We start from the raw sequence: 27,022 nt of genomic DNA on the forward strand, positions 1-27,022 counted from the left end.
TCCTGACAGCTCTGCCAGGGACCGGCGACAGTTGACGTTCACCGAGTGACACCGCTGCCCTTTGGAGCACGGACACTCACAGACGCACCTGCACACAGCCACCCTGGGAAAAAGCCACCTTTACTAGCCTTATCTTACAGACGGGGAAACTGAGGCAGGAGGGGGTAAGTGGCTAGTAAGCGATGGAGCCAGAATCTGAGCCAGGCTGCCCAAAGTCCGAGGTGGCACTCAGGGCCACAGTGTCCGGTGTTGGGGGTCACAGTCCCCAACTTGCAGGTGAAGACACTGGGCCTCAAGGACGAGAGGCCACCCCAAGGTCACACAGCTGGCAGATGGCTGGGAAGGACCTACGCTCGGGTTCACGTAGCGCCAAAGCCAGGACTCCTTCCTTCCAAGTGGACAGCAGGGAAGGCCGGCCCCCCAGGAGGCGTGGGCCCCCAGGTGGCAGTGAAGACAGCAGGACCCCACGCTCCCCTCCCAGGCTTGAGCCGTGTGCCCTGCTTTCCCCTTGCAGGCCGGGCCCCGAGCTCCCCTTCCTTCCTGGGTCCCCTTTCTCTCCGGTCAGTCAGCTGCTGCTAATCCACTAACTCAGGCCCATGTGGACCCAGCGAGGAATCTGCCTGATTCCAGCATCGGCTCGGCTACCCCCTGTGCTGTCCCCAAGAGGTGGCAGAGATGCCACGGGCGGCTCTAGCCTTGTGTCCTGCCCAGGGTTCTGGCAAAGCTCCCAGGGCCGGCTCTCACTGGACCAGCTCAGGCCCCGTGGTGGCCTCCCTGGACCTGTCTCTGTGGCCCACGACTGCCAGGGCTCTAGGCCCCCCTGGGTCACGGGTTCCCCCTGAAGCTGGAGAGAGGGGTCAGCCCCATCGGGGCCTCGTGGCCGGAGAGGGGAGGGCGGCCCCCAGGGAAAGGTGGGGCCCCTCTTCCTGGAGAGAAGCCTGGATGCCAGGAAGCACAAGCCATACCTCCCCTGGGCCCCAGCCCGCTGCCGACTCCGGAGGATGTGGGAAGGGGCCCGTGGGCGCATCTGTCGCCTTGGCGTCCGGGATGCAGAGTCGCCCAGCGGTCATCCCCTCGCCTGTTCCCACGGGACCAGACGCACAGCCCCGGGAAGGGATGGGGCCCCACGCCCCCGGAGACGCATCCGCCTTCCGTCCACGCAGCCTTGACCTCAAGACTCGCTGTCTTACCCTTCACAGGAGAGATCCGCTCACATCCGAGAATCCGCAAGGAAAATCTGCTGCTGGAGATTTCCTGGGCGAGGTGGGGGCGTTCACATCTCACTGGCGCCCGGGGGTGCTTCCTGCTGAGTCCCAGGAAGACGGGCTGCCTCCCCCACCTCCCCTCCACCACCCACCATGGTCCTCCGTGCCAGCCCTTCCCTGAACTCTGCTGACGGGGGATCGAGCCTCAGTTTCCTGAGATCTAACAGGGATTTTGAAAATGGTGCTAAAATTCACAGGACACAAAATTCAGCCTTGTAACCGTCTGACTTGCACAATTCAGCGGCGTTTAGCGCACTCACAACGTTGTACACCCCATCGAGTTCCAGGGCATCATCATCACCCCAGAAGAAGTCCTATGCCCATCGGCGGTCACCCCCACTCTCCCTCCTTCCAGCTCCCGGCAGCCACCAACGTGCTTTCCGCCTCTATAGAGTCGAACGTGCCAGGCCTTCCATGTGGGTGAAATCATGCGGTCTGTGGTCATTTAGGATCAGCTTCTTTCACTTCATGTAATGTCCTCAGGGTTCAGCCACGTGGTGGCAGGTGGGAACAGAACCCCCTCCCTTTTTATGGCTGAGTAGTATTCCACTCTGTGGATGGCCCACGTTCGTCAGCCATTCATCTGGTGATGGGCGTTTGCATGGTGTCCGCCCTTTGGCTGAATGACGCCGCCATGAACATTAATGTACCATCTTCTGTCCAAACGCTCGTTTGCGTTCTTCTGAGCACGTGCCCAGGAGTGGAACTGCTGGGTCACGTGGTAATGCTGCGTTCAACACATTGAGGAGCCAAGCTGTTTTCTGCAGCGGCTGCACCATGGCACGCTCCAAAAAGGGGGTTTTTGAAAATCCTGGCTTGTAACCTTGCTGGGAAGCCACCAGCAACAGGCTGAAGTCCCTGGCACTTGCTGGCCTTCAATAGATGGAGAGTGAGAGGGAGGCAGTGGGAGGACTACCTGGGGAGGCACTGACCTAGGCTCACAGTCTGGCGCGGCCACTTGCAGGCTGTGTGCCCTTGAGAGGGTTACTAAACCTCCCTGAGCTTCATTTTCCTCACCCATCCAACAGGCTTGGTGAAGGTTAACTGAGCACTGAAGAGCCTGGACCCACTCTGGGCCCACAGCAAGTGCTCTGCAAACCTCGACTGTCTTTGTTCTCGGCCCACCACCCACAGGCTGGGCACTGAGGCGGGCTCTCTCTCTCTCTCTCTCTCTCTCACACACACACACACACACACACATACACACACACAGAGCATCTCATCTCATCTTGCACTGGGGCTGTCATCATTGTCACCTCGCCTGGGAACAGTCGGCTCAGAGAGGTCATATGGCTTCCCCCGGCCACACAGCAGCCTGAACCGTGAGGGGTCTGCCACCTCTCCCGTCACACACGGGCTCCCACGAGACGGCTGCCACCCCCTGCAGAGACCCAATCTCAGACACGCGCTGAGAGCGAGTGTTTAACGCCCTGAAATCCAGGGAACTCAATAATCCCAAATAAGGCCTCCTGTGCGGCCCGGAGCCCAGCCCGCAGGCAGCCCGGAGCGCTCCCGGCTCAGCGGGAAAACAGCCGCCTCCCCCCCGCCCGGCCGCCGGCCTTTATGAGACAGCGGCTGCGCTCGATCGATCGTATCTCTGGGCCCAAACAAAGGCATCAGGGGCGCCCGCCAGGCCTGCGGCTCCCCGGGCTCCGCGCCCCGGGCAGGAGGGTGACGCGGGGGCTCGAGGCCCCGGGCAGGATGAAGCCCACTCTTCTTCTTCGTTCCAGGAAGGGTTTTTGGAGAGGAAAAGGCTCTCACATCAGATGTTTCTCCTGGTGTCTCTCCACGTAACTGTCCAAGGACGGGGACCTTTAAAATTTCCCAAAGAGGGGCCGGCCCGGTGGTGCAGCGTTAGGCGCACACGTTCCGCTTCGGCGGCCCGGGGTACACTGGTTCGGATCCGGGGTGTGGACATGGCACCGCTTGGCACGCCATGCTGTGGCAGGCATCCCACATATAAAGTAGAGGAAGATGGGCATGGATGTTAGCTCAGGGCCAGTCTTCCTCAGCTAAAAGAGGAGGATTGGCAGCAGATGTTAGCTCAGGGCTAATCTTCCTCCAAAAAAAAAAAAAGTTTCTAAAGAGATGTGTCTGCAGCCCCAGCCTCCTCGCCTCACCCAGGAACCAGCCCAGCCTGGCTGGGGCCTGGAGTGGGGGTATGGGGGGCGGGGGGTGTTGGAGGGGGTCTCGGCCTCCCCAGCTTGGGCCCCCATGCAGGGGCCTCAGCACCAAGACCCAAATCCAGGTCCTAATGCCACCTTCACCCATGGGGGTGACTTCAACCCAGTTACTTAATTTCTTCGGGTGTCAGCTCTCTCATGAGCCAAACGGGTGCAAACGGGTTGATACCTTAAGAGAGAAAACGCGGTTTGTGAGAGCCGGTCACTGGGGAGGCTCATGGGAAACCAGCGTCCACATGTCTGGCCTCGTCAAGGCCGCCCCGCTGGGCCCACGGATGTGGCGGCCAAGGGAGCAGGTATTCCGTGCTCGGACCACACAGCCGACCTGGACCGCCCCCCGCGGGCCCCCCAGCCCTCCTCCGAGGAGGCTCCCCCGCCCCGGCTCTGCCCCCAGCCGTGTCCGGAGGCTTGTCACTCATTTTGTCACGACGATGGTCCTGGGAGCAAGGACCTTCATTTACTCCTTTTGACAAATGAGGAGCCAGAGCCCAGGGAGGTAAATCTTGCCCAGGAGACGGCCCCTTGCACATGGGGGGTCCAGCAGGCCTCTTCCTCTGCAGGGGAGCTGCCCCCCCATGAGCCTCCGGAGCCCAGGCTCCACCTGTCCTGGCAGGAGCCGGGACAAGATAACAGGTGGTCCAGGCAGCCTTGTCTGCTCTCCAGGACTCGCCCACTGTGGCCCAGCCAGGGGAAGGCGTCAAGGCTCGGGCACTGGAACAGCCGGGGTGACACAGGGAGGGCTGCTCAAGGCCCAGTCTGCTTATCATTCACTAGGAGCTCCCTCGTGGCCTATGAAAAATACCAGACTCCTCCCCCAGCCTGCACGGCCCTGCCTGGATGCCCCAGTGCCAGCCTCCTCTCCCTCCTGCTCCAACTGCACTGGACTTCCTTCAGACATACTTCTTAATGTGTCAGCTCCTTCTGGCCACAGGGCCTTTGCACACGCTATTTTTGCTGTTGTCATCACCATTTCACCTAGTTAAGTCCCGTTTGCCCCTTCAGTTCCAGCACCAATTCACTCCTCGGTATACGGGGTGGAGTGGTGGCCCCCCGACAAGACATGTCCAGTCCTAGCCCCTGGTACCCGTGAATGTGACCTTATTCAGAAATAGGGTTTTTTGTAGTTGTAATCAAGTTAAGGATCACAAGATGAGATCATCCTGGATTTAGGATGGATTGGGCCCTAAATCCAACATCAGGTGTCCTTTCAAGAGAGAGAAAAAGAGAAGACACAGAGAGGGAGGCAGTGCGATGATGGGGGCAGAGGTCAGAGGGACGAATCTGCAAGGACACCAAGAATGGCCGGCAGCCATCGGGAGCTGGGAGAGAGGCGGGGGACAGTCGCTCCCTCGGACCCTCAGGAAGGAACCCCCCATCCTGACACCTTGCTCTCCACCTTCTTGTCTGCAGGACTGTGAGGGACTCGCTGCTCGTGTGCCCACGCTCCTTGAGGAGCTTCCTCATCCGTCCGTGCCCCCAGCACCCAGCACAGTCCTGCAGAAACGGGGCACCCAGCGGAGGCTCGAGGATGAATGAGCCCCAGAGGGCAGACCCAGGTGGACGGGAGTCTCAGGGCCCAGCTGGGCTCAGCTCCGGGGAGCGTCTCCCGGCGCGGAGAGCAGGCCAGGAGGGATCAGGCCACGTGGGAGGTGCTGAGCGCCCCGGCCCCGGGAGCATCTAAGCAGAGACAGGACGGGGGGGCTGCTGCCTGGCCCAGCCCTACCGGGTGGAGCTGCAATCTGCACCGTCCGAGGCCTCCTCGAGGCCCAGGATCCTGTCAGAGGTCTGTGCATGATGCAGAAGACGCTCAGCCTGGGGGGGAGGGCACAGTGCAGGGCGGGGCGGGAGAGCTGGGCACCCAGGAGACAGAGTGAGGTTCCTGAAGGGCCGCAGTGGACTCAGAGGAATTGGTGCAGAGGACGCACCAATAATAGGGATAATAATAACCATAAAGTTGGACTCATAGGTGAAAATCAAAGGCAGCAGGACGTTAACTAACTTGTCCTTCATTCTGGATATTGCGGCTGAGGTCACTACCTCACCTTCGTAAGGCTCCTCGTGATTCAGAAAGTATCCTCATAATCCAGAGAGTACATTCACGCGCTACCTTAAGCAAAATGAAGTTTGTTTATTCTCCATGTAAAAACCCCAGGGCATGTGGGCGAGGACCAGAGCTCCCCGGTTTCAGAGACCCAGGCTTCTTACATTTTGCTGCTCTGCTTTGTGAAGCTTCCATTCCTAGAGCCACTTCATGCTCTAAAATGGCTGCTCCCACTCCAGCCATCACAGCTCTATCCCAGCCAGAAGGAAGTGGGAGAGGAAAGGGGAAGGGCATGCCGCTGTCTTTAGGATACTTCCTGGAAATTGCATTCTTGTGTACCAGCATAATAAACTATAGATGAGATAATAACATTTTGGAAAGTTTAGGTGGTATCTTTTCCCTGAATTATTTCATTAATCCCCCTGACATCAATTTAGCGTGTACCACGTGCCACTGGCCTCTCTGCATATAGTCACCTTGCCGATTTCTCACAACCACCCTCCAAGGCAGGTCCCAGGGAGCCTATTTCACAGACGAAGAAACCGAGGCTCAGAGAGCACTGACTTGTGTGCAGTCCCACCTGGAGGACACAGCAAGGCTGGAGCCGGAGCCCAGGGCCCCCTGACGCCAGGCCAGCTCCATCACCCCACCTGCCGCTCAGGCACCTGAGCTTCCCCCCCGTTCTGGGCCACCCCATGAGTGCCGGCCCCCGCGAGTGTCCTCTTCATTTCCTGGTGATTCGCACGGTCCGGTCCACCCCAGACGACCCTCAGAGGGAACCAGGGGCACAGAGAGCGCTGGCCGAGCAGGTGGCCTGCGGGGACAGCCGGCCTCCCACAGAGCGGGCACGAGGAGGTCCATCCCCGGACCAGGGGGCGGGCAGCTGCTCCGCAGGGGAGCGTCCACGGGGCTCTCTGGTCTGTTCCGAGGGAGGCGCGACCTCTGCGGGGCTGTGCCGGGTCCCCCTCCGACAGAAGCCCACCTATCTGTGGTCCGCCCCTCCTCCATGGCGCACACGAGAGCCGCCCCACTGCGGCATCCGGGGTGCGTGGCAGGTGCCGAGCCCCAAGCCTGGGTCCCCAGTGACACCAGCTACAGCCGACAGCTCGCTCTTGCTGTCCCTGTCTGGGCTTCATGAATCCCCAGGGTACCCCCGAAATCCAGGGGCGCCTGGTGTCCCCGAACCCTGCTTTGCCCTGAGACAATCAGTTTGGTTGCTCAAAATCTCCATAAGCTCCATGCAAACTGCAAAGAAACAGGGGGGCTCGTCTCCCGCCGGGTCCCCGAGACTCGGGGGCGACACTCCCCGGGTTCAGGCAGCCCCCTGAGCAGGGCTGTGCTCGTAAATGCTGCACCCGAAGCCCGTCAGCGCCAGACCCCTGGGGAGGTGGGGGGGGGGGGTCCATCCGCACACACGGAGCCCGGTGGGGTCCCCCCGAGGAGCACCCCTGCCCCCTGCCTGGTCGGCGAGGACGCGGAGTTAATTGCTCCCCACGCAGTGAAAGGCGAAACCCCCGCGAGCGCTCCTGGGCTGCGTGACCAAATAAGGCAATATTACATCGGCCTGTTGACAGCGCCCGCGGCGGCCGAGGGCACCGCGGAGGGGCACCCCTGCGCCTCCCGGCTCCCCGCATCCCAAGCTCCAGCCAAGCCGGCGAGAATCCCCTTATGGAAACAACCATCTGTCACTTTGTAAACACGCTCCCGAACCCAGAGGGGGACCCCGTCTGGCCTGCAGGCAGCCGGGTGGCAGGACCCGGCTTGGAACGTCCACACGCACGATTTAAAGGAAGGCAGAACCCCCGGAAGTTTTATTCCAGAGCTTGAGCGAAACCAGACGCCTCTCTTCAAGGGTGAACATCATGCCTTTTTCTGCCCGAGAATGTATTTCCAACTTTCTTTTGCAAATAAGACCGTCGCTGCTGCTGCTGCTGCTGCAGAGAACCGCGGGCAACCTTCCTGTTCCGAAAGTATTTATAAAACCAGACGCTCGGCTGGAAGAGCCAAGCTCTCGTAATGGGTATTCCTAAGAAGACAAACGTAAATGTTGAAACCCGTTACGAGGCTTTAAACGCCAAACAAGCCTGCAGCTGGCTCGCATCGGCGCCCTGCGTGGGGAGCAACCTGGCCCCAGGGGCATCCTGCCAGCGTCGCCCGACCCCGGCGCTGTCCACGTCGGCCGCAGTCGCAGAGCCGGGGTGGGGCATGGGTGTCACAAAATGGGGGACCACAGGAGAGCATCAATCTCGCCTCCAAAACGGGATTTTTAGCTTGTCGTTCTCCCCCTGACCCCAGGCCCCTTGCACTGCCCCGTGCAAGCTTGCTGTTGGGGACGCTGGCTGTTTTCAGCTCCGCTCTCCACCCCCGGGGCATCGTTTCCAGACATCGCAGCCGTTCAGGAAATGCGTTCTGGAAGCGAGAAGGAATGAGGGAACGAATGAATGAGTCGGTGATTGAGTGAATGAGCGAATGGGATATATCATCGCATCCTTCCCAATGGCGGCCTCTGACCCATCTCCCCTGAACGTCATCTGAGGTCGTGCAGGATGGCCTGCGGTGGTGGCCGAGCGAGCCAGGACCAGCTTTGGAATAAAATCCTCGAGCCCAGAGTTGCTTTCTAGGGAGGCCAACAGCAACCAGAATTCAGCTTTCCTGCCCTGCCCCCCTCGAGAGTCCCCCTGTGGTCCCAGAGTTTCCTCCACCCCCGGGGTCGGGGGGCGTCTCCCCACATTCCCTCATTGCCCGGCCCCTTGTTCACACCCTTGAGCCGTCCTCCAATCAGGGGAGCAGCACCAGCGAGCGCCCAGCTGCCACACTGTCCCCGCAGCCGGGGCTTCGCATGGAGGCGGCACCGACGGCCGAGTGTCCCGCAGCTCAGCTGGTCTGGGGGCCGTGCGGGTGGAGCCCGGGGGCCAAACCTGGGGACCGCTGCCTTCCACGCCGCCCACCTGGGGCAGGTGTAACCCACTTCCCAGACAATGAATAATATCTCGGGGACCGAAGGCAGCTTTTTCAAAGGGCACATCGCTGGGAGTCGGACCCACCCGTTGAGGGTCCCGCCCTGTGGCTTTGGCCAAGTCATCGACATAAGCATTTATCCGCTGACACAGCAGCGGACAGAGCAGGCAAGGATCCTGGACCTTGAGACGCGGCCCAGGGACACGAGAGGCAGCCAACGTTCCCTGAGCGCCTACTGTGTGCTCGGGAGCCGTGCTCTGCGTTTTTCCCGCCTCACCTCACTGAACCCTCTCTAGACCCCCTCTCAGAGCAGGTGCGACCGTCGGCTCGTTTCCCAGATGAGGAAACTGAGACCCAAGAGAAGAAACGATCTGCTCCTTTTCTCCCTTGCTCTTAACCAGACCTGTCGCTGGACGGACGGTCACCTGCCTGGACCTCGCCCGCCTCACCCAGGAAATGGAGACGCAGGACCCTTCGTCTGAAGGGTTGGCGAGAATATTCAAGGAGATGGTGAACCTCGAGTGCCTGGAACAGTGTGGGGAACAGAGGAGGCACCTGGGGAAGGAGGCAGAGTGATCGGAAGAGACTATCACTGGGGGGGGGGGGGGTAGTGGGCTGGAAATGGGACCTCTCCCCCTCGATAATCTGACCTTTCAGAGCTGAAGCCACGTGGATGAAGGGAGAGAGCGTCCCCGGGCGCTGACCCTCGCCCTCAGCAGAGAATCAGACCAAGCCGGGCCCTGACGCGGTGGTCGCTCGGGACCACGGTGCAGGCTGGCGGGTGCCATGCAGGCGAGAGTCGGCTGGCCTCCTGGGGGAGGAGCTGACCTGCACGTTAATGATTAACACGGGCGTGACACCTGCCTGTGGACTCTCTTGTCCCGCTGACTCACTTTGCAAACTCCGCTCGCCCTCGGAGCGGCCTGGGCCACCTCGCCCCGGATTCCGGCGCAGGGGGATCTGCAGCCCCGCGTGCTGACCCTCTGAGGGGAGCTGGCGCCCACCGGCGGCCGGTGCTCGGGAGGCGCTGCGATGGAGGGGATGCCGCTGGACCCTCTGCTGGCCAGTAAGGAGCGGGCGGCGTGCCAGGGGTGGGGGGCAGGTGCCAGCCTGCCCTCTGGGCCTCGGGAGGACGTGGGGGACCCGGGAGCGCGGCTTCTAGGCGGGGCCCACCAGCCTGATAGCGCGTATGTCAGTGCAGGGGGCCTCCCAGGGGGTGATACCCTCCCTCAGGACGATGATTGCGTCCCCAGGTTCTGTGGACACTCCGGCCAGGTCACTCTTGTCCTGCACGCTGCAGGGTGTTTAGCCTTGTCCCTACCTTGTGTCCCTGCCTGGCGAGGCACAAGGTTGTCCCCCTTGGGTAGAGGTCTCTACCCAAGGGGGACAACCCCATAAGGTCTCCAGACATTGCCGATGTCCCTTGAGGGCACAGTTGCCCCTCACTGTTGAGAACCACCCCATGGCTCGTACTGAGCGCTGACTGTGGAGCAGACGTCCAGCTGAGCCTTCGGGCCGGGACGCCTGTGAGCCTCACGGGGCTCCTCAAGGTTTGCCCTGGAACCAAGGCTTTGGGGCCAGACCTCGGCTCTCTGGTTGACCAGCTGGGCCGCCTAGAGCAAGTTGCCTCACCTCTCTGTGCCTTGGTTCGCTCATGGGTGTAACGGGACTTATAAAGGGATGCCCCGAAGGACTCCGGGATGGAAAACACTTGAGTTAGAACGCGTCAAGGGCTCTCGCTCGGCACAGGGCCTGGCACCTGCTAAGTGCGGCTATGATCCCATTTTACACAAGGGTAAAGCTGAGGCCCAGAGAGATGGAGCCACCGGCCGGAGAGTCACACAGTGGGTGGTGTCAGGGTTGTGAGTGACCCTAGCTGCCTCTCCACAGAGCCCCCTCTGGGAACCACAAAGCCCCATCCACCCCCTTGCAGGGGAGGGACGTTGCAAAGGGGCTGAGGGTCTGCAGACGGCCCTGCCCCGCTCTGTGGGGCCTGGGCAGCGGGCTTCGTCTCTGGGCCTCCGGGGTGAGGAGCAGATTCTGTTCTGAGCAGCATGCACTGAGTGGTCCCGGTCTGCCTGGCGAGGCACATCCGTCATGTCCCTCCCCACCAGGTGGACAAGGACCGTGAAACTCAGAGAGGGCGAGACACCGGCTCCACCCTCCCGGCCACCAGCATCCTGCCCCGCGAGCCTTAGAGAGGAGCCTCTGCTCGGTGGGGTGTGGGAGGGGCTCTGAGGACGTCTTGGGGCAGGATGGAGGGCATTTCTGGAGACAGGGCCCTCCTCTCGGCTCGTGGGAATCTGGCCACCGAGGCCCCGACTTGGATCTGCCCGCAGCTCCCCCTCCGTCCTCTGATCCCCGAATGAATGAATGAATGACGTCGCTCCATCCGTGAGCGAATGCACGGAGGGACAAAGGAGGGGGCTGCTCATACCCCCTGCACCCCTCCCCAGGGGTCTCCAGGACGGGAGCCGGGGTGTCCTCTCCTGGACCACAGAAGGGGCGGGAGGCGGTTCCTCGCAACCCCCCCCCATGCTTTCCCCTCAGAGGTCAGAGGTCAGAGTTCACAGGGCAGCTGCCTTCCCAGAGATGTCCTTGGCCAAAGCCGGAGCCTCCCCCCGGGGGCTGACCCTGCATCTCCCGGGCCCTCCGGCCTCCTCTGGGAGCCGAGCTCGGGGCAGAGGGGCACAGAGCAAGGGCTTGCCGAAACGAGCGCGTGAGCTGGACAAGGACGAATCTTTATTTTTGGTTCGTTCTCAAAGTGTCTGAGAGTCAAGACAGAGGGAGGAGGAATGAGATTGAGCAATCGGATGTTTCCCAAGGAGCCCTCAGGCGGCGGAAACGTCGCCGCGTTTCTGAGAGCCCGGCACCGAGACCTGGACCGGCCGAGGACCCGCTTCCTCCTCGTGGCCTCGGACGGCCAGGCGGGCAGCCGCGGTGGCATCGCTGTCCTCGAGGAGGCAGAGTCTCCCCGGGTGGGAGGGGCGGCCTGACGCACACAGAGGAGGGGACTCCGGGCTAGGAATTCTGGGGAACGCCGAATCTCAGAGCGAAAGCATCAGCCATCGATAATCGAGAGGTGAAGCTGGAGGCAGGAAGGGAGGGGCCGCACGCAGGGTCTGCACCACCCACGTCTACAGGGCACGAACATGCGCATCTCCAGGGGCCTGGGAGTCAGGCGTCAGCCTCCGTCTCTCCCAGGAGCACTTCTTGGGTGGGATTTCTGAGTGACACTCCTATGCTAACTGCGCAGCCCCACCCGGCCTTAAGTAACCCGTTGCTGGCAGCACAGGGCTGTACCTTGAGGGGTCCCCTGGGCAGACCCCTTGTCACGCTGTTGGAAGCTGCATCCTCCAGTGTTCATTCTTTTGTCACTAAGCTGTAGGGTCTCAGAGCCTTTGATTATAACACCGGCACCTCCAAAGGGGAGCAGTTAGACATGTATCAGTCAGTCACACCCTAGTATAAACATGGTCAGCACTGCTGACTGCTGGCTGCATGGAAACAGGCTCCACTGCGGGATGTTGGCCAGCAAGATGTGTGGGGCCACAGGGAGGGTCCCTGCCGAGGGCTGGGGGTGCATGGCTGGCAGCGAGAAGCCGCTCTCCTTCTCCAGCTGTCATCAAAGTTTCCCTTTCAGGGCCGTGCGTGGTCACTTCCTCTCAGGGTGGGGGCGGGGAAGGGCAGCAAGGAGACCACAGGGCCTGATCTGAGGCAGGGCTCGATCCTGGTGCCGGGGCTGCCCCGCTGGTGTGACCTGGGGCAAACCAACCTCTCGGCTCTCAGCTCCCCCTCTGTCAAATGGGTCTGCTCCCACCGCAGAGGCCTCCCAGTGGGACGGGATGCACACGACAGCATCTTCCCGGGCGAGGCTCGTGGTCTGACAGCAGAGCCGGGACGGGCCTCCCTCTGGCCACGGCCTCCATCTCCTCTTCAGACGAGGCCCCAAGTACCTGACTCCGCTGGGAAACTGGGTCTCCTTTTCACCCGTGAGGAGAGGCATCGTGGGGTCTTGGGGGAAGGTCTCCCGAGGGGCGGGAACGTGGCCGGATGATTTATGTCACTCTCCATCGATCAGAGGAGGGGGCCCCGAAAGAGGGGACGGACTCTCCGAAGGTCAGAGGCCATTGTGGGCGCTGTATTCTCAGGGTGTCCAGGAAAACTCTGACCGGAGGAAACAGACAAATAGGAAGAGGCCGGGAGGGAGGACCTTCCTGCCCCGAGGGGAGCCCGGTGCACCAGGCCACACATCCCACGCCCCGGGATCGCCCACCCGGCCCAGCGGTGTGTCCTCAGGGAGGGCGGGCCGAGCCGGCTGACAGCAGCCAGGGCGAAGGCCTTGGAAGTGTCACCAGCCGCATGGGTTAGTCCTCCTGTGACCGTCCTGTCAGGAAAGGCCCTCGGAGCCATGGTCTTGGCGGGCTCTCTGGAGGCGGAGCTGTTTGCTTTAGCAATTATCTCCCGCAGGTCTTAAGTAAGACGTTTACATAAGAGGAATTCTGGGACCTCGGGCAGTTCACGACCCTTCTCTAGGGCTGTTTCCTCATCTCTGGCATGAGGAGGGAGTTGCACAAACAGCCGCTTTGCAGGCAGAGGAGACCCAGGGAAGGCCTCTGGCGGTTGAGCAGCAAGGGGAAAAAAGCCTTTGAAAAGCTGGAAGTGGTTTTCTCTGGTGTGAGGGAAGTCCAGAGGTGGGCACTTCGGGATCCCAGGGCTGGTAGGGGCTTCATGAAGTCACCAGAGACCCAGGGTCCTTCTGCCAGTCTCCTCTGCCACACTCAGCCAAGGCCCAAGATGGCTGCTTGAGCTCAGGCCATCAAATCTGCATTCCAGCCCAGGAAAGAGAAAAGGCAAAAAGGGCATTCTCCCTCCCTGGAAGTTATCCATACACTTTCACTCGTTCCCACTGACCTAAACTTAGTCCCATGGCCACACCGAGCTGCAAGGGAGGCCAGGACACACAGTCTTTGTTCTGGATAGTCACATGCCAGCTAAAAAGTAGGAGTGGCTTTGCTAAGAAAAAGGCAAAGAATAAATATCGGGGAGCAACTGGCGGTCTGTGGCGCAGGTTCGGGACAAACCGCTCGTGCTGGTGCACGTGGGCCGTCAGCTGGCCAGGGCCCTGGGTCTCCCCTGGTCCCCCTGAGCTTGGGTCTCTCATCTGTAAAACGGGACGGTTGGTCCATACCGGCCCTGCTTCGGATGAACGACTCCGTTGAAAAGGAAGGCAAAGGCGAGTGCAGAGAAACCTCGGGAGCATCCGACCCGTCGGCCGCGTTTGGGAACGCCCAGCGTCGCTGTGCGGGCCTCGACTTTGTGTCTCAAGTAGGGATGCGGTCGCTTGGAGACGTGGTTCCCAGTCCCGGCCAAACGTGATGTTCTTTCGGACGCGCACAGGCAGCTGGCATGACCTCAACTACGAGACAGCTGTCCCGCAGACACTGAACTGCCTCATTTCCTGGGGAGGTTTGACACACATGTCTGTGTTCCCTTCCTTGGAAACTGTAAAGTGATCGCATGCGTCACCTTCCTGGAGCTGGGAAACAATGCATGAGCAATCGGATTTTTTGTCGCCGTCCACCGTCCTATAATGGGATATTTCTGTGTCGCTGTAGTGACATTTACCCAGGATGGTGCCCGACGACGTGGTTCGTCCATCCAGGATGAGTCCATGTCCCCGATCTTCTCAGCGTTCCTGAGACGGAGAAGCATGTGCTGAAATGAACAGGCAGCTGACCTCAGGGCCTTTGCACGGCTGTCCTCTGGGCCTGGAAGTTTCCTCTGCTCCATCCCTCAGGCCTCCAGGCCTCCAGCCCTTCCCTGACCCCTGTCCATGTCACCTCGTCATTCTCTACCCCCTCACCCCGCTTCGCTTTTCTTCAAAACCCCCTCGCTTTTCAACACGATGTTATTTACTTTTTCTTTCTGCCGCGTGAGAATACAATTTCCGTAATGGCAAAGACTTTTTCAAAGCCTGTATCCTCGGCACCGAGACTTGTGCCAGGGCCGTAGGAGGCGCCCCGCGAATCTTCACGGCCTGGAGTCATCCCCTGGTCTGAATATTTCCTGGGGGTCCTTGCAGACTCTATTAAAGACAAGAAATACTTTCGGTTCCCCCATCTAGCGACTACAGGGGGGTCCTTCTCCTCAAGCGGGACAAGACGTCCGAGCGTGCGTCTACTGGAGTACATGCTGTTAGGTTCCGTCTTGTTCGGGAAGGGTTTTCGGGGAGTTTACCAAGATCTTTACAATTCCTCAAGAAATAAAATAATTGGGCAGTTGGCATGGAAAATGAGGCACGGGGAAAATAAGGTTCTGGAAGGAAGAGGGTCTGAAGTGACAGGCGGCCCTCGCTGTGAGTTGCTGTGGGCAGGACACGGGGTGTCTCAGCTATTCTTGCTCACGCGCTGTCCATGACCGCGGTGGGGGTAGGCACCCGAATGGATCCCCATTTTACAGATCAGAAAACTGAGGCACAGAGAGGAAAAGGCACTTGGTCAAGATCCCTGAGCTGGCAAAGGGCAGGCGGCGGTGAGCCAGGAGTCTCTTAGCGGGTGGGCCTACCATGTTCCCGGCCTGGATCGAGGAATGTGGAGCCACCTTTGAGGGGCACGGAGCCCTAAATGCCTGCTGGGGGTACCTTCTCAGGTCACCTCCAAGCCCCCCAGCAGCCGATTCTAAGAGCGAAATGAGCCGCCATACCATCCACAGTGCCCACAAAATACGACCACACCCGTCACTCAGGAGGACGATGCCCGAGACCAGGGTGCAGGTTTTGCCACTTTCCATGGGTCAGGATTCCTGGCTGCAAGCAACAGAGAGCAAGTCGGAGTCTCCATCCAGAAGGGACCACGGTGGCAGGCCCCCCGGAGAGGCAGGAACGAAGGCGCCTGGGGGAGGCGTGAGTGGGAGGGACAAGGGTCCCCCTCCGCCTGGGGTCCAGGACGCCCCTGCCACCGCACACGGCTGCCACAGCCACCAGACAGTGCCACGGGGTCCCCAGAGAATCCCAACCTTGCCCGTCTAGAGGCTGAGCCGCTCATGGCGCGTCTGATTGGCCAAGCCTGGGTCACAGGTCGGTGGTCCGGTTGCCAGGGAGACGGAGCTGGAGGACTTCCCATGCGCTGGGGCATCCTCCAATAGGAAGGGGAGTTAGGTCCTGGGCAGCCCCCTATCCAAAATGACTAAAGCCCACCCCATCTTCCCTGAGGAATCCCACAGGATGGCCTCGCATGGGGTCCACTGAGAACCACAGGCTCTAACTGTCCGAGAAGCTGGGGGTCAGGGGGCTGGTGCCTTTCTATGGAAAGGAGGCCCCTGAACGGGGGGAGCTGAGCGGGCCCTGAGGGCAGGCCCGCAATGCCCCTTTAGGAGCAATCTGTGCTCCTTTAGTGCAGAGACCCGTGGGTGACTGCGGCCCCAAAGCGACAGCCCCTCTATTGGTCCTTGGAAATGTGCAAAAGCATCTTTATGGGGTCCATCCTCCACGTGGCAGCTGTGGGCGCCCACTCTGGGCCCCACGCTTCCCTGGACAAGCTGCCCCAAACAGTCTCCCTGGTCCCGGAGCCAATGTCCATCCTGTGAGCCACCGAGAAGCTGGGGGCCCTCCGCCAGGTGGGTTGATTTATGATATAGATGGCTCCTTTGAAACCCTCCCGGCTGGCAGGAGCAGGGCAGCCGCCGGGCATGTTTGTTTTCGTTTGTCCCAGTTGTTTGGTTTATTGAGCTGTCCCCGTCAAGGGTCACAGCCCCCACACGCTGTGCCGGCCGCAGCCTCTGTCTGCCCAGCCCCGTCGCTGCCCTGCACTGCTCTGTGCCCGGGCAGGACAGGCTGGTCAGCTCTATATGGACCGTATGGTCAGCTCTATATGGACCGTGTCCACTTGTGCCCATCACCCTCGGGATTCTGGACCCGCTGGGCCCTCGGGACCAGAGGACAGGAAGAGGGAGACACTGGGCGTCCATTCCTCAGGCCACTCCTGCCAGGCAGGGGTCCCTGTCCTGAAGGCCCCAGTGCCCACCTGGCAGCCCTCCCCTCCAGCCCAGCCCTCTGGGGTCCTGGCCCCACCGTCTCCCTGCCCTCCACGGCTGCTTGCATCCGGGTGCCCCATCACTCCTCGTTGATGTCTCAGCTGTCCCATGCCTCTGCAAACTGTCCTTTCATTAAACCTGTTACAGGCTGAATTGCATCCCCAAATTCCTGTGTTGGAGCCCTAACTCTCAGCACCCCAGAGTGTGACTGCATCTGGGGATGGGGCCTTTAAAGAGGTGATCAAGGTGAAATGAGGTCACGAGGATGGGTCCTAATCCAGTGTGACTGGGATCCTTATAAGAAGAGATGAGGACACAGATGTGCACAGAGGGACGACCCTGTAAGGACACAGGGAGGAGACGGCGTCTACACAGCAAGGAGAGAGGCCTCAGGGGGAACCAGCCCTGCCCACACCTGGACCTCGGCCATCCAGCCTCCAGGACAGTCAGAGTCTGTGGTTTCAGCCGCCCCGTCTGTGGTGTCGGTTGTGGTGGCCTGAGCTGACTGTCACAAACCCCCTCCAGAGGCAGCGGCTGTGGGCTGCCAGGCTGTGACCGGTACCTTGGACAAGGATTTCCCACCAAGGACATCAAGGTGCTGGGCCAGGTGCTCCCTGCGTGCGTCACTTCATTCTCAGAGACGGGTGCTCCAGGCTGCTGGATGCGGATGAGGGGAAGGAGGCTGAGTTTGAGAAAGCTGCAAAGGACGCCACAGCGAACAGGACAGCCCAGCCGTGCGCCTGGGGGTCCCATTCCCGCCCCTCCCTCTCCTGCTTCTCTGAGAGCGAGAGGACTCATGGTCCAGAGAGGGGAGGCAGCCACCCGGCTTGCCCAAACTGGTCCTAAATCCCATAGACTGAAGTTAAAAGAGGGGCTGGTGCACAGCTGTGGGCATTACCCGACTTGTCAACCCCCTTCCCCGAGGGGCACAGGCGATAATTCGAGAGTCCTTCCCTCTGTGCGTGGCAGAGGCGTGAAGAGGTCATTCGATCCCAAAACGACTCCAGCCACAACGATCAAAGTCCACAGAAACGGTAAACGTGTGGCCAACAGTGGGACATTGTTCCAAATGCCGAGACACGGCCACGGGTGGACCGTCCTCCCCGAAGGCCCTGCTCCCCGTGCAGAGCACGGCCGAGTGCCCGGCGAGGCGTAGACCCATCGAGGCAGACGTGTGCTATGGGATCCCAGCGCGAGCGGGGTGGGTGGCAGGGGTCCCCACGGCCCGTCCAGCTGCACCGCGGACCCCAACCAGCAGGCCGGCCCACCACGGAAAGCCCATCAGCTGCCCCGAGGCCTGAGGCGGGGGCTGGTGGATTCTCCGAGTGTGAGGTTTTACATCAAATGTATGTTAAGGGGGCGCCTGAGGGTGGCCTGGGGACCTGGACTCGCCCTCTGCTTTTGCAGGACAAAGGAAGCCGCCTCCTAGTCAGGGCCGTCCCCAGATGACCAGGGCCTCATGCGCCATCGCTCAAGCCCCGTGGGCGCAGCGCCATCCGGCTCTGAGCCCTGGGGAGCCCATCCGGGGTCGGGTTTGGCTTTTCGTTCTCAGATTCCCAGCAAATGTCTGGGAAAGTGTTATCTCGCCCGGGGAGAGGAGGGTTTCTGAACAATCCTCTCTCAGAGCGGCTGTCATTTGCATATGGTGGCTGAAAATGGGGAAGGAGCCCTCCAGGGGCCCTCCGGAGAGGAGGCGGCCGGCTGTCCCCAAGAGGCAGCTCCACCTGGTCTTTTCTTTCCCCGGAACCGTCACCACCCCACCCACACTGGAGAAGAAGGTGAGGCATTTGGGACAAAAACTGCTCCCTTTGAGTCAAAGACCCCGAGTGACACCAAGGCGTGTCCTTGGGTCTCAGGGGGGGCTGGCGTTCCAGGCCGTCTGATGGGCTGTTTCACCAGGTGAGCGCCTCGGATCAGATGGCGACGTCTCGAGTCTTTGTTGGCAAAGCCCCTAAAAGGGCCGGAGCCTTAAGACGCAGATTAAGAAGCAGATACCCCAGTGACTGCAGATGGTCTTCTTGATGGCTTCAGTTTTAAACCAAACTCCGTGTGAAGCGATCCTTCTCTGGGGACGCGTTTAGCCATCGACTCTGAATGAAAGCCTGATCACTCTCTGAGGACCGGCTGAAGGGTCCCCCGGCCTTTTGCGGCGGAGAAAAGCCACCAGGCGAGTTGAATTATAAGAAGGGACCTTATAGAGAAATCTACCATCCTCGAATGACTTCAAGACAGACCTGGAGTCCGTCATCTCGCCTCTGGTTTGTAGCCAAGAGCCTTGGCATCTGTGTTATTTACTCTGAAAATAAAAAAACAGGCCGCGTTTTCTTTGATGGAGCATTGACCGTAAATATTTGCACCGTTAATTAGCGTCCGTTTAATTCCAAAAACTCAAGCAATACGGGGCAGCCTCCGCGGGACCGGTCCACAGGCCACAAGACGTTAGTCAGACCTGGAAGATTGCAAGCTGAGTGTCTTCCCCTGGGCCCTTCGCCCACTTCATCCTGCAAACAAACAAACAGGCGGAAGGTTGAGGAGAGGCCAAGGAGCCCCGAGCCCGGATTTTGGATGTAGCAAATTAAAGGGAGTAAATATGGGTGTTTTTTTTTTTTCTATTGTTTCCATAACCTTCTTATTGCTCCGGTAATAATGTGTTGCAACTGGTATGTTGAGTCTATTCACACAAATTCCAGATCCTAGAGAAACAAACAGAAGGTCGCTACAGTGTGGCGGGAAGAGTTCTGGAGTTAACTAGAAAGTTCTAGAATCAATCGGATCCCGCTTTCCCAGCTGTGTGGCCTTGGGCAAGCCATTCCCCTTCTCTGGGTATCAGTTTCCTCAGCTGTAACCAGGAATAATAACTCAGACCGTGAGTGATTAAGAAACATAGATAAAAATAATAGAGTGAATATTTAATTCCAGCTCCATCATGTGGCCCCAAGATCTCCGAGCCTGAGGGAGGCCATCCTTCTGCATCTAAGACGGGAGACAGCAAATGTGACGGGGGTCCCTGCATGAGGCTCAGAAAACCTGCGCGAGGCACAGAGGCGATTGGGGTTATTTTGGTATTTCCCCAAGCACCAGTGATTCTAATTTCCCATTTCCGATAGGGATACTGGGTCCTTTAGAAATAAAGTTCTGCGAACCTTTGAAAGGAAGGAAATGCTGAAAAGCTACGACATGGATAGACTGCAAGACATGGAGCTGAGTGAAATAAGCCATCACAACGGACAGAGACTGGACGATCCCACTTGCAGGGGTCCCTGGAGGAGTCAAATCCCAGGGACAGAAAGTAGGATGCTGGGGTGGGGGGGTGGAGTGAGAGTTTCATAGGGACAGAGCTTCAGTTTGGGAAGATGGTGAGCTCTGCGGACCAATGGTGGCTGCAGAGCAATGCAAATGCACTTAGGGCCACAGAATGGTACACCCAAAAATGGTTAAAAGGGTAAATTTTATATGTATTCCAGCACAATTAAAAAATAGATATAACCCCCCCAAAAGGGAGCTGGATTAAAGAAAAATATACAGTGATTCACAGCCTAGTTGGATCTTGGCTCAGGCTCATGGATGACTGACGTCGGGAAACCCAGATTTCTCCCTGGCGCACATCAGCTCGGCCACAGACTCTGGCGCCAGGCTGCCCGGGTTTGGGTCCTAGCTGAACACTTAGCACTGTGTGACCTCGAGCAAGTGCCTTCCCCTCTCTGAGCCTCGGTTTCCTCATCTGTAAAGTGGGAATGAGAACGGAGCCGACTGCCCAGAGCTGATATTTATCAAGTGCTTGGCACTGGGCCTGGCACACAGTAAGTGCCGTCTAAGTGCTTGTTAAATAAACAGACTCTCGGGGAAGCGTGGGCAGCCGGCCGGCCGGCCACAGGCCCCTCGGCAGGTTACACCCGTGAGGATGAAGCAGGTCCTCTGCATCCAGCCGGGCCCAGGCTGGCTCGGCAACTGCGGGTCACTGTCGGGAGCCCGTGGTGTCAGCAGCGAGCAGCTGCCTCGTGTCTCCAGCTGCCAGGAAGGCTGGGCCGCGGGAGGTTCCTCTCCAGCTCTCTTCCTCCCGTCCGCACCGCACAGCCGCTGAGCTCTCTGCCCAGCCCTGCCGGGGGGCCCTGGGGCCACCTGGGGACCCCTCGCCCCTGGAGTCCTTTCAGAAGAGGCCTCGGCAACAGCCCAAATGGCCATCAATGGATGGATGGATGAACCAGAGGGGTACAGGCCGTAGGGTGGAATATTACTCAGCCACGAAAAGAAATGAATCCACGCTGATCCAGGATTCACATGGAGGAAGCTTGAAAACGTGATGAACTAGGAAAAAAGAAAATGATGATCATGAAGAAAATGTTTAAAAAAGAAAAAGACTGGAAGACCACAACGGTAGGGTTCCATTGGTAAGAAACTTCCAGAACAGATAAATCCACAGAGACAGCAGACTGGTGGCTCCCAGGGGGGAGCGACTGCTATGGGGGGGGTGGGGTAATAGGAGTAATAGGAATGTTCTAGAACAAGACAGTGGCCAACATCGTGAATGGACTAGACGCCACTGAACTGTTCACTTTAAAATGGTTAGTTTTATGTTCTGTCAATTTCACCTCCATACAATTTTTTTAAAAATTTTATAAGAAGACCCACTCAGTGCTGCTCAGGGCAGCCACCCGGGGCCCACGGTCTGACGTGGCCCCCACTTCAGACTCATCATTCGGGGGACCCCCGACACCTGCCATGCCAGCCTGCTCCCGCCCGCTCCCCCATCTTTGTGCCTTCCCCCGGCCTCCGCCCCAAAGCCCCCCTCAACCGGGAGAAGCCCGCCCGCCCTCCGATGGCCCCCAGGTCAGGGGCCGCTGCCAGCTGAAGGAGCCTGCCCTGCATTTCAGCGTCCCCCCACAAGGCCCTGCCCGCCTGATGGGGACACACACAGGACCAGCCTCTAACCCGGCGCTCGGGGTGCCCAGCTTCCGGGCCGGAAGTGGTTTCCCTTTCCAGCTTCACGAAACCCCGAGAGGCAGCGACTGCCGAGGCCCCGTTTATAGATGCACAGACCGCGGTGCCAAGAACCAGCTGGTCCCCCACGGGGTCCCAGCCCCCTTTCTGCTTCACGGAGGCCGGGGCCTAACTTCGCTGCCACGTCGCTTATCTCCTCCAACAGTGTGCCGGCTCTGGGCGCTGGGGCCTCATCTTGCACCCCCACCCCTGCAAGCCCGAGTCGGGGCCCTACCCACAGCGGGCGCGCACAGACCCAGGGAGAACTGACAGCAGACTTTGTGACACGACGAGAAGTCAGTATTGGAATGACCTGTGACCCTGGGCGTGTTCCGAGGAGGAGCGACATTGGGGGCAGGGGGTGGTGAAAATTTGGGCATCTCCTGGTTTATCTGAGGGGCCTGCAGGCGCTGTACTGAGAGGTCAGCAGAGGGGGGTGACTTTAGACACGGTGACCCTCTGCTTGTTGGGTCAGCTCTGGCCTCTCACTGGCTCCTGAGCAGCATCTGGGAGCAATGGAGAGACCAGCGCTGCTGCTGGTGGCCTGGAGTCACGTGCAAGTTCAGAGTCTCTAAAGGCCCCTGGCGTCTGATAAGGCCCGGGCCTCCAGGCGGGCTGAGCCTGTCCCAGCCGGCCCACCCGGGCCTTCACCCTACAAGGCCAATTTTATACCCAGGCCAACCCCAGGGCCTTAGCGCTGGCCCCAGCCTCGCTGGGAGCTGCCTTCTCCCCCTCCGCTCCGCCTTGCCAAAAAGGGAAACCATTTTCCATAATTACAAGCATTGTGCGGCATGATTGCTGTGTCCTGTAATGATGACTGGGGCTGTGATGACAGCCGTGTCACCTCCTCGCACCCGTCCCCTGGCCCCTCTGCCCTTGACAAAAACGTCTCCCTGACATGCACAGGGTGTCCCTGACGGCCGCACGGGGGTCCCCGAAAGACAGGTTGGGGGCTCCATCTCCCCCCAGCCTGAATCCTCCTCACGCAGCAACGTTTACCAAAATAGCAGCCGAAACCAAACCTTTGTAAAAATGAGCTGGTTCAGGTACTTACTAAAAGATCTTTTTAAACCGGACAGGGTTGAATATCTTTTTTAACAGTCTGGATCTACGACAGGCTTTTTTTTTTTCTCGCATATGTTGGACACAGTTGAAGGGTTTCATCAGAACATAACCTAATTGGAGCCAAGAAAATGAAAAGAAGAAAAATGGCTTTAATCGGAATGAATCAACATCTATTAATGGCTTTTTAACATATTCCTGCTAATAATAATGCATTAAATAATGTGCATTTTAAAACTGGCTAAAGATACAATAGCCCATCCCTGCCCCAAAAAGGTAAACAATGAGGGTTAAAAATAGCCCTGGTCCCGTATTTACATTTTTCTTCCCCCTGAGCCTTTTTGGTTTATAGTTCATCATTCCAGGGGTTAGAATTCTAAAATTTTCTCTGTGTATTTACACAACAGAGTTATTGCCATGTATCACGCTGGCTATCAGACCCTTCCAAGAAAAATGAGTTTTTATCTCCACTCCTGCACAGCCATGGTGTGGGTCAGAGGGAAAAGCTAGGAGACGCATGTGGCCCCAGCAAGGGCCGGAGACACAGCTTGACTTCCGCCCAGCTTCCGCCGCCCTCCCGGGGCAGGCGTCCGGGGTACACAGCATCCCCCTGCCCCAGGGGCTTCTGGGCAGACCCTGCACGGGGGAGCCTTCGTCCACTGAGAATAAGAAATCCGGCCGGGTGCCGTTTCTCCGACATTCTCAGTCCGGATTGAAACGAGACAAATACTGAGAACAGTGGCAGGTCCCCTTTCTCCCTGGCCAGCTGGGAGGAGGGAAGCGGGACTCCTCTCTGGGTATAGCACTTGGAATGGGGGGCAGGGAAAAACGTTCCGGGCCCGAGACATTGCTTTGTGGCTTTGCTGCTACTAGAGAGGTTTAGGCCCAGAGCGGTGCACGTGGGTCCCAAGCCCAGCAGGCCTGGGGATCAGGCAGGACCAGCATCCTCGACGATGCACAGATTCCCTCCACATGGATGTGGTCCCTCCCCATGCGGGGACGGACTGGGTTTGTTTCCACCCAGGGCCAGCCAAAGCTGGTGGCGGGTGGAGCATTAACTAGGCAGGCGATCCAGGGGTCCCTGGCACGGGCGAGCCCCCCGCACCAGCCTCGTTCCTCCTTGGGGTGCAGAAAATGTGACACGACCTTTCAAAAGTGAGGTGGGCGGGCGCTGTCCCGGCACCGCGGGGGCTGGGTCAGGGAGCAGTTTAACGTTTTGTTTAAGGGAGCCCTGCCACAGAATTTATTGTATTTATCCGGAGGTGTCAGGGGTGTGAGGTCTGCAAAGACAGAGGAGGCGCCTTCCAGCTCTTCCCCGGTGCCCACATCTCTGCTGCCTGGGAAGATGCTGACTGGTCCAGACCCTGCCTTCTAAACGCCAACAGGGCTGGAGAGGGGGGCACCTCCCGAGCTCCCAGCCCTGATGGGGTTGCAGGATGTGTCTCCAAAGCCCCCCCACCCCCACCCCCATCCCCGGTCAAGTCATCTCAGTCTTGCTGAACCCGAGTCCTCAAATAACAGGATCTCCCTCCTATTTGGGGACAGTTCTCACTTTATCTAGATTCCTAAGCTCTGTGCAGGCTGGGGTTCAAGTTCAGGCCGGCGCTTGGCCTGTAACCTCCAGATCTCCTCGTCCCCGGGTTTCTCGCCTCCTCTTCTGACTCATTGATGGAGCGATGGGTCAGGGTCCCGCCGCCCGGGGAAGGAGGCAGGGTACTCACTACTCTCTGCTGGAACTGGGTCACCCAGGAATCGCCCCATGCTGTGTCCCTCTCTCAGGGCGGGGTCGCTCCCTCCCTCCCCCCTTCCCACCCCCCCCCCCCGGAGTCGACACCCCCTCGCCGGGGCCCTGGCGAGGGGCGCGCCCCACGGCCGCTCGGGGCCCCACCGGCCGCCTCGACTGATAAGACGGTCGGGGAGCCGGTGGGGACGCGCCCCGCGGAGCGGGAGGCCGGGGGCGGGCCGGGACCCGCGGGCCGAGCGTGGCGGCGGCTTGTCTCCAGAGTCCCGCGCCCTGGCTCCGCGTCCGGGTGGCCGCGGGGGAGTCGCGCAGCGCGTGGGGCGGGGCGAGGGCGGCGTCCGCAGGTAGCCCCCAGGGGGCGGGGAGGCGGTCGGGGACCCCCAGCCCAAAAAGCCGAGGGGGAGGAGCGGCGCTGGCTGTGCGCGAGGGCGGCCAAGTTTGGCTCCGGCGCGCGCGCGGCTTCGCGTCCTGCGTCTGGGAAGGAGGAGGGGGGACTGTCGCCTCCGGAGCTGGCCTCAGACCCCGACCCTCGGAGCCGCCGCAGACCTCTCCAGGACCCTGTGCATCGCCCCCTCTCCTGGACCCCGTGCGTCGCCCCCTCTCCTGAACCCCGTGCGTCCGGGGCGCCCCGGAGCCGGGCAGCGAACCGTGCCATGCTGGAAGGCGACATCGGCCTCGAGGGGCGGTCCTTTAAGGAAGACCCCGCAGCGCGTGAGTATCCAGGGGCGGCGCGGGGGACCCCGAGGGCGGCGGCAGTGGCGTCGGGGACGCCCACGGATAGTGGCTTCCCCGGAATGAGGGGCGCAGGAGGAACAGGAGACAGGGACCCCTGTCTCCGCTGGCGGGGACCCTCCCCTCGGCTCCTCCCCGGGGGCGTGTGGGGTGGGAGAGGGAGTTTGTCGGCGGCAGGTGTCTGGGGGCACCCACAGACAAACAGACGGCGGACAGACGGGCCGCGGACTGGGCTGGGCTGGGCTGGGCTGGGCTGGGCTGGGGGCGGCCGGGCCCCGGGCGGGCATCTGCCAGCGGGCCGGCCATTCGCAATCCCCGGAGAGCATCCCCAGCCATGCCGTGTCCGCGGCCCGGGCGGCTGGAAGGTTTTCGGATGTTTTTACAGGCGCTATTAATACACATAATATTTCCGTGCTATTCTGGAGATTTATTTGCGACATAAAGTAACTACGATGACTTGGAGTCATAATGGAAACTGCGGAGGAACTTGGAGGGTGTGGGGGGGGGAGGGAGACAAATGAGGCTTGGACGTGAGTTGGGAGGGGGTGTCCCTGACTTCCTCGGCCCCTCCCTGCACATAAATCACGACTCTGGATATTTTTGTACCAATAATTTTAAAATAAATGACCCAAGCAACGTTTCCTGGATGATTTTTCGCCTCCCGGTTCAGAGGTTATTAAACAGATCTCTGAACGGGACAGTGACAAGGGGTAACAGGGCGCACTCAGATTGGTTTAATTACACAGCTGAGCTCTGCCGGCTGGAGCACCCTGGTTAGGACTCTGTGCCCTGCCATGAGGATGCCACCTCGAGCGAGCGGGGAGCTGCTCACCATAGCATGGGAAGCCGTCCTCGCCCGTGTGCTCCCCCCCTCTCGCCTCCCCCACACCTGTTTTTTGGATTCCCATGGAGAAACTTGTCCTGTCCCCCTGCTTCTTAAAAAGCAATTTGAGTTCTTTCTACAAGTGGCACCGTACACTCACCCATTAAGGGCCCAGGAGGAAGAGAGAGGGGCCCCGCCGGGCACCGGGAGGGGGCCAGACCTGGGGCAGGAGGGAGGGGGCACCTTTGGGAAGTCAGCCGGGAGGGCCCGGCCAGGCTGTCCTGCCTTCCCGAGTGGCTTCCTCAAGCTCGAATGTAAAAATGACTCCTATAACCGGGTGGAAACATGAACCCCAAACTCGGCATCTGCAAACATCTCCCCAAGCTCTCAGCTCGCGCCGGGCACAGAAGGAAGCACTTACCACGCTGAGTCCTCAGTGCCGCCTGTCAGGTGGGGGCAGAACCATCCCCACGTCCACACAAGAAGCTGAGACGTCACAGTAGTACACGGTGGGGCCAAGACTGGACCCCACGACGTCGGGGCCCAGCTCCTGTGAGTCTGGGCTGCCATGTACCCCACGCCCGGCCAAGTCAGCCAGAAGTGCATCAGAGACGTGGCAGGGAAACTGATTCCTGCGCACAGAGGGCACTAGCTGGGGCTGCCGTTCCATCTTCGGGGTCTTTAAATTGGGCTGGGGCCATGTCTCAGACTTGAGGATCTCGGGAACCTTCCTCAGTGAGGGTCTGACCATAATCATGGACAGATGACTCCACAGCCTGCGTTCTGGGGGGAGGAGAGCCCCTCTGGCCCCTTTGCCTGCCTCTGGGCTGGATGTGGTGGGTAGGGCACTGGCCCCCTTCCCCTGCTCTGGGCTTCAGTGGCAGTGACAGGAGTAAGACCCTAGGATGGGTGCCCCAGCCTCCATTCCTGGGTTTGCCACCAGGTACCTGGGTACACTAGGTTCCCACAGCCAGCACACAGAAAATGCCGGGACAAACCCTTAATGCGTCAGGCCACTCTTTATCTGTCTGAGTGTAATTAAGACCCAGATGCTGCTATTGGCACTTGCAGCTGAATCCCCCACTTTGTGTGAGAGGGGAAGGCCCCGCAGCGTAGTGTAGCCATGGAGAGCCTGATTCTGAACCCCAGCTTTGCTGTCTGCAGCTGTGTGACCTTGGCCAACTTACTTAACCACTCTGGGCCTTA

At 59.8% G+C, this 27,022-nt stretch overlaps 1 protein-coding gene across 10 annotated transcripts in view; it reads left to right on the forward strand.

Annotated features, from left to right (window-relative positions):
* The first annotated feature begins 9,349 nt into the window (after positions 1 to 9,349).
* Positions 9,350 to 27,022, forward strand: part of ANO1 (anoctamin 1) — a 165,992-nt gene continuing 148,319 nt past the window's right edge. For 4 of the 10 annotated variants that reach the window (XM_044762090.2, XM_070488352.1, XM_070488348.1 and 1 more), the window contains exon 1: positions 24,678 to 24,972. In XM_044762090.2, coding sequence (XP_044618025.1) covers positions 24,915 to 24,972 — 58 coding nt within the window. In that variant the 5' untranslated portion in view covers positions 24,678 to 24,914. Of the gene's footprint in view, positions 9,514 to 24,670; positions 24,973 to 27,022 lie in introns of those variants that run through there. The other 6 variants (XM_070488349.1, XM_070488354.1, XM_070488351.1 and 3 more) reach the window with 4 other exon arrangements.

This window comes from Equus asinus, chromosome 17 (assembly GCF_041296235.1).
Source record: "Equus asinus isolate D_3611 breed Donkey chromosome 17, EquAss-T2T_v2, whole genome shotgun sequence".
NCBI lineage: Eukaryota > Metazoa > Chordata > Mammalia > Perissodactyla > Equidae > Equus > Equus asinus.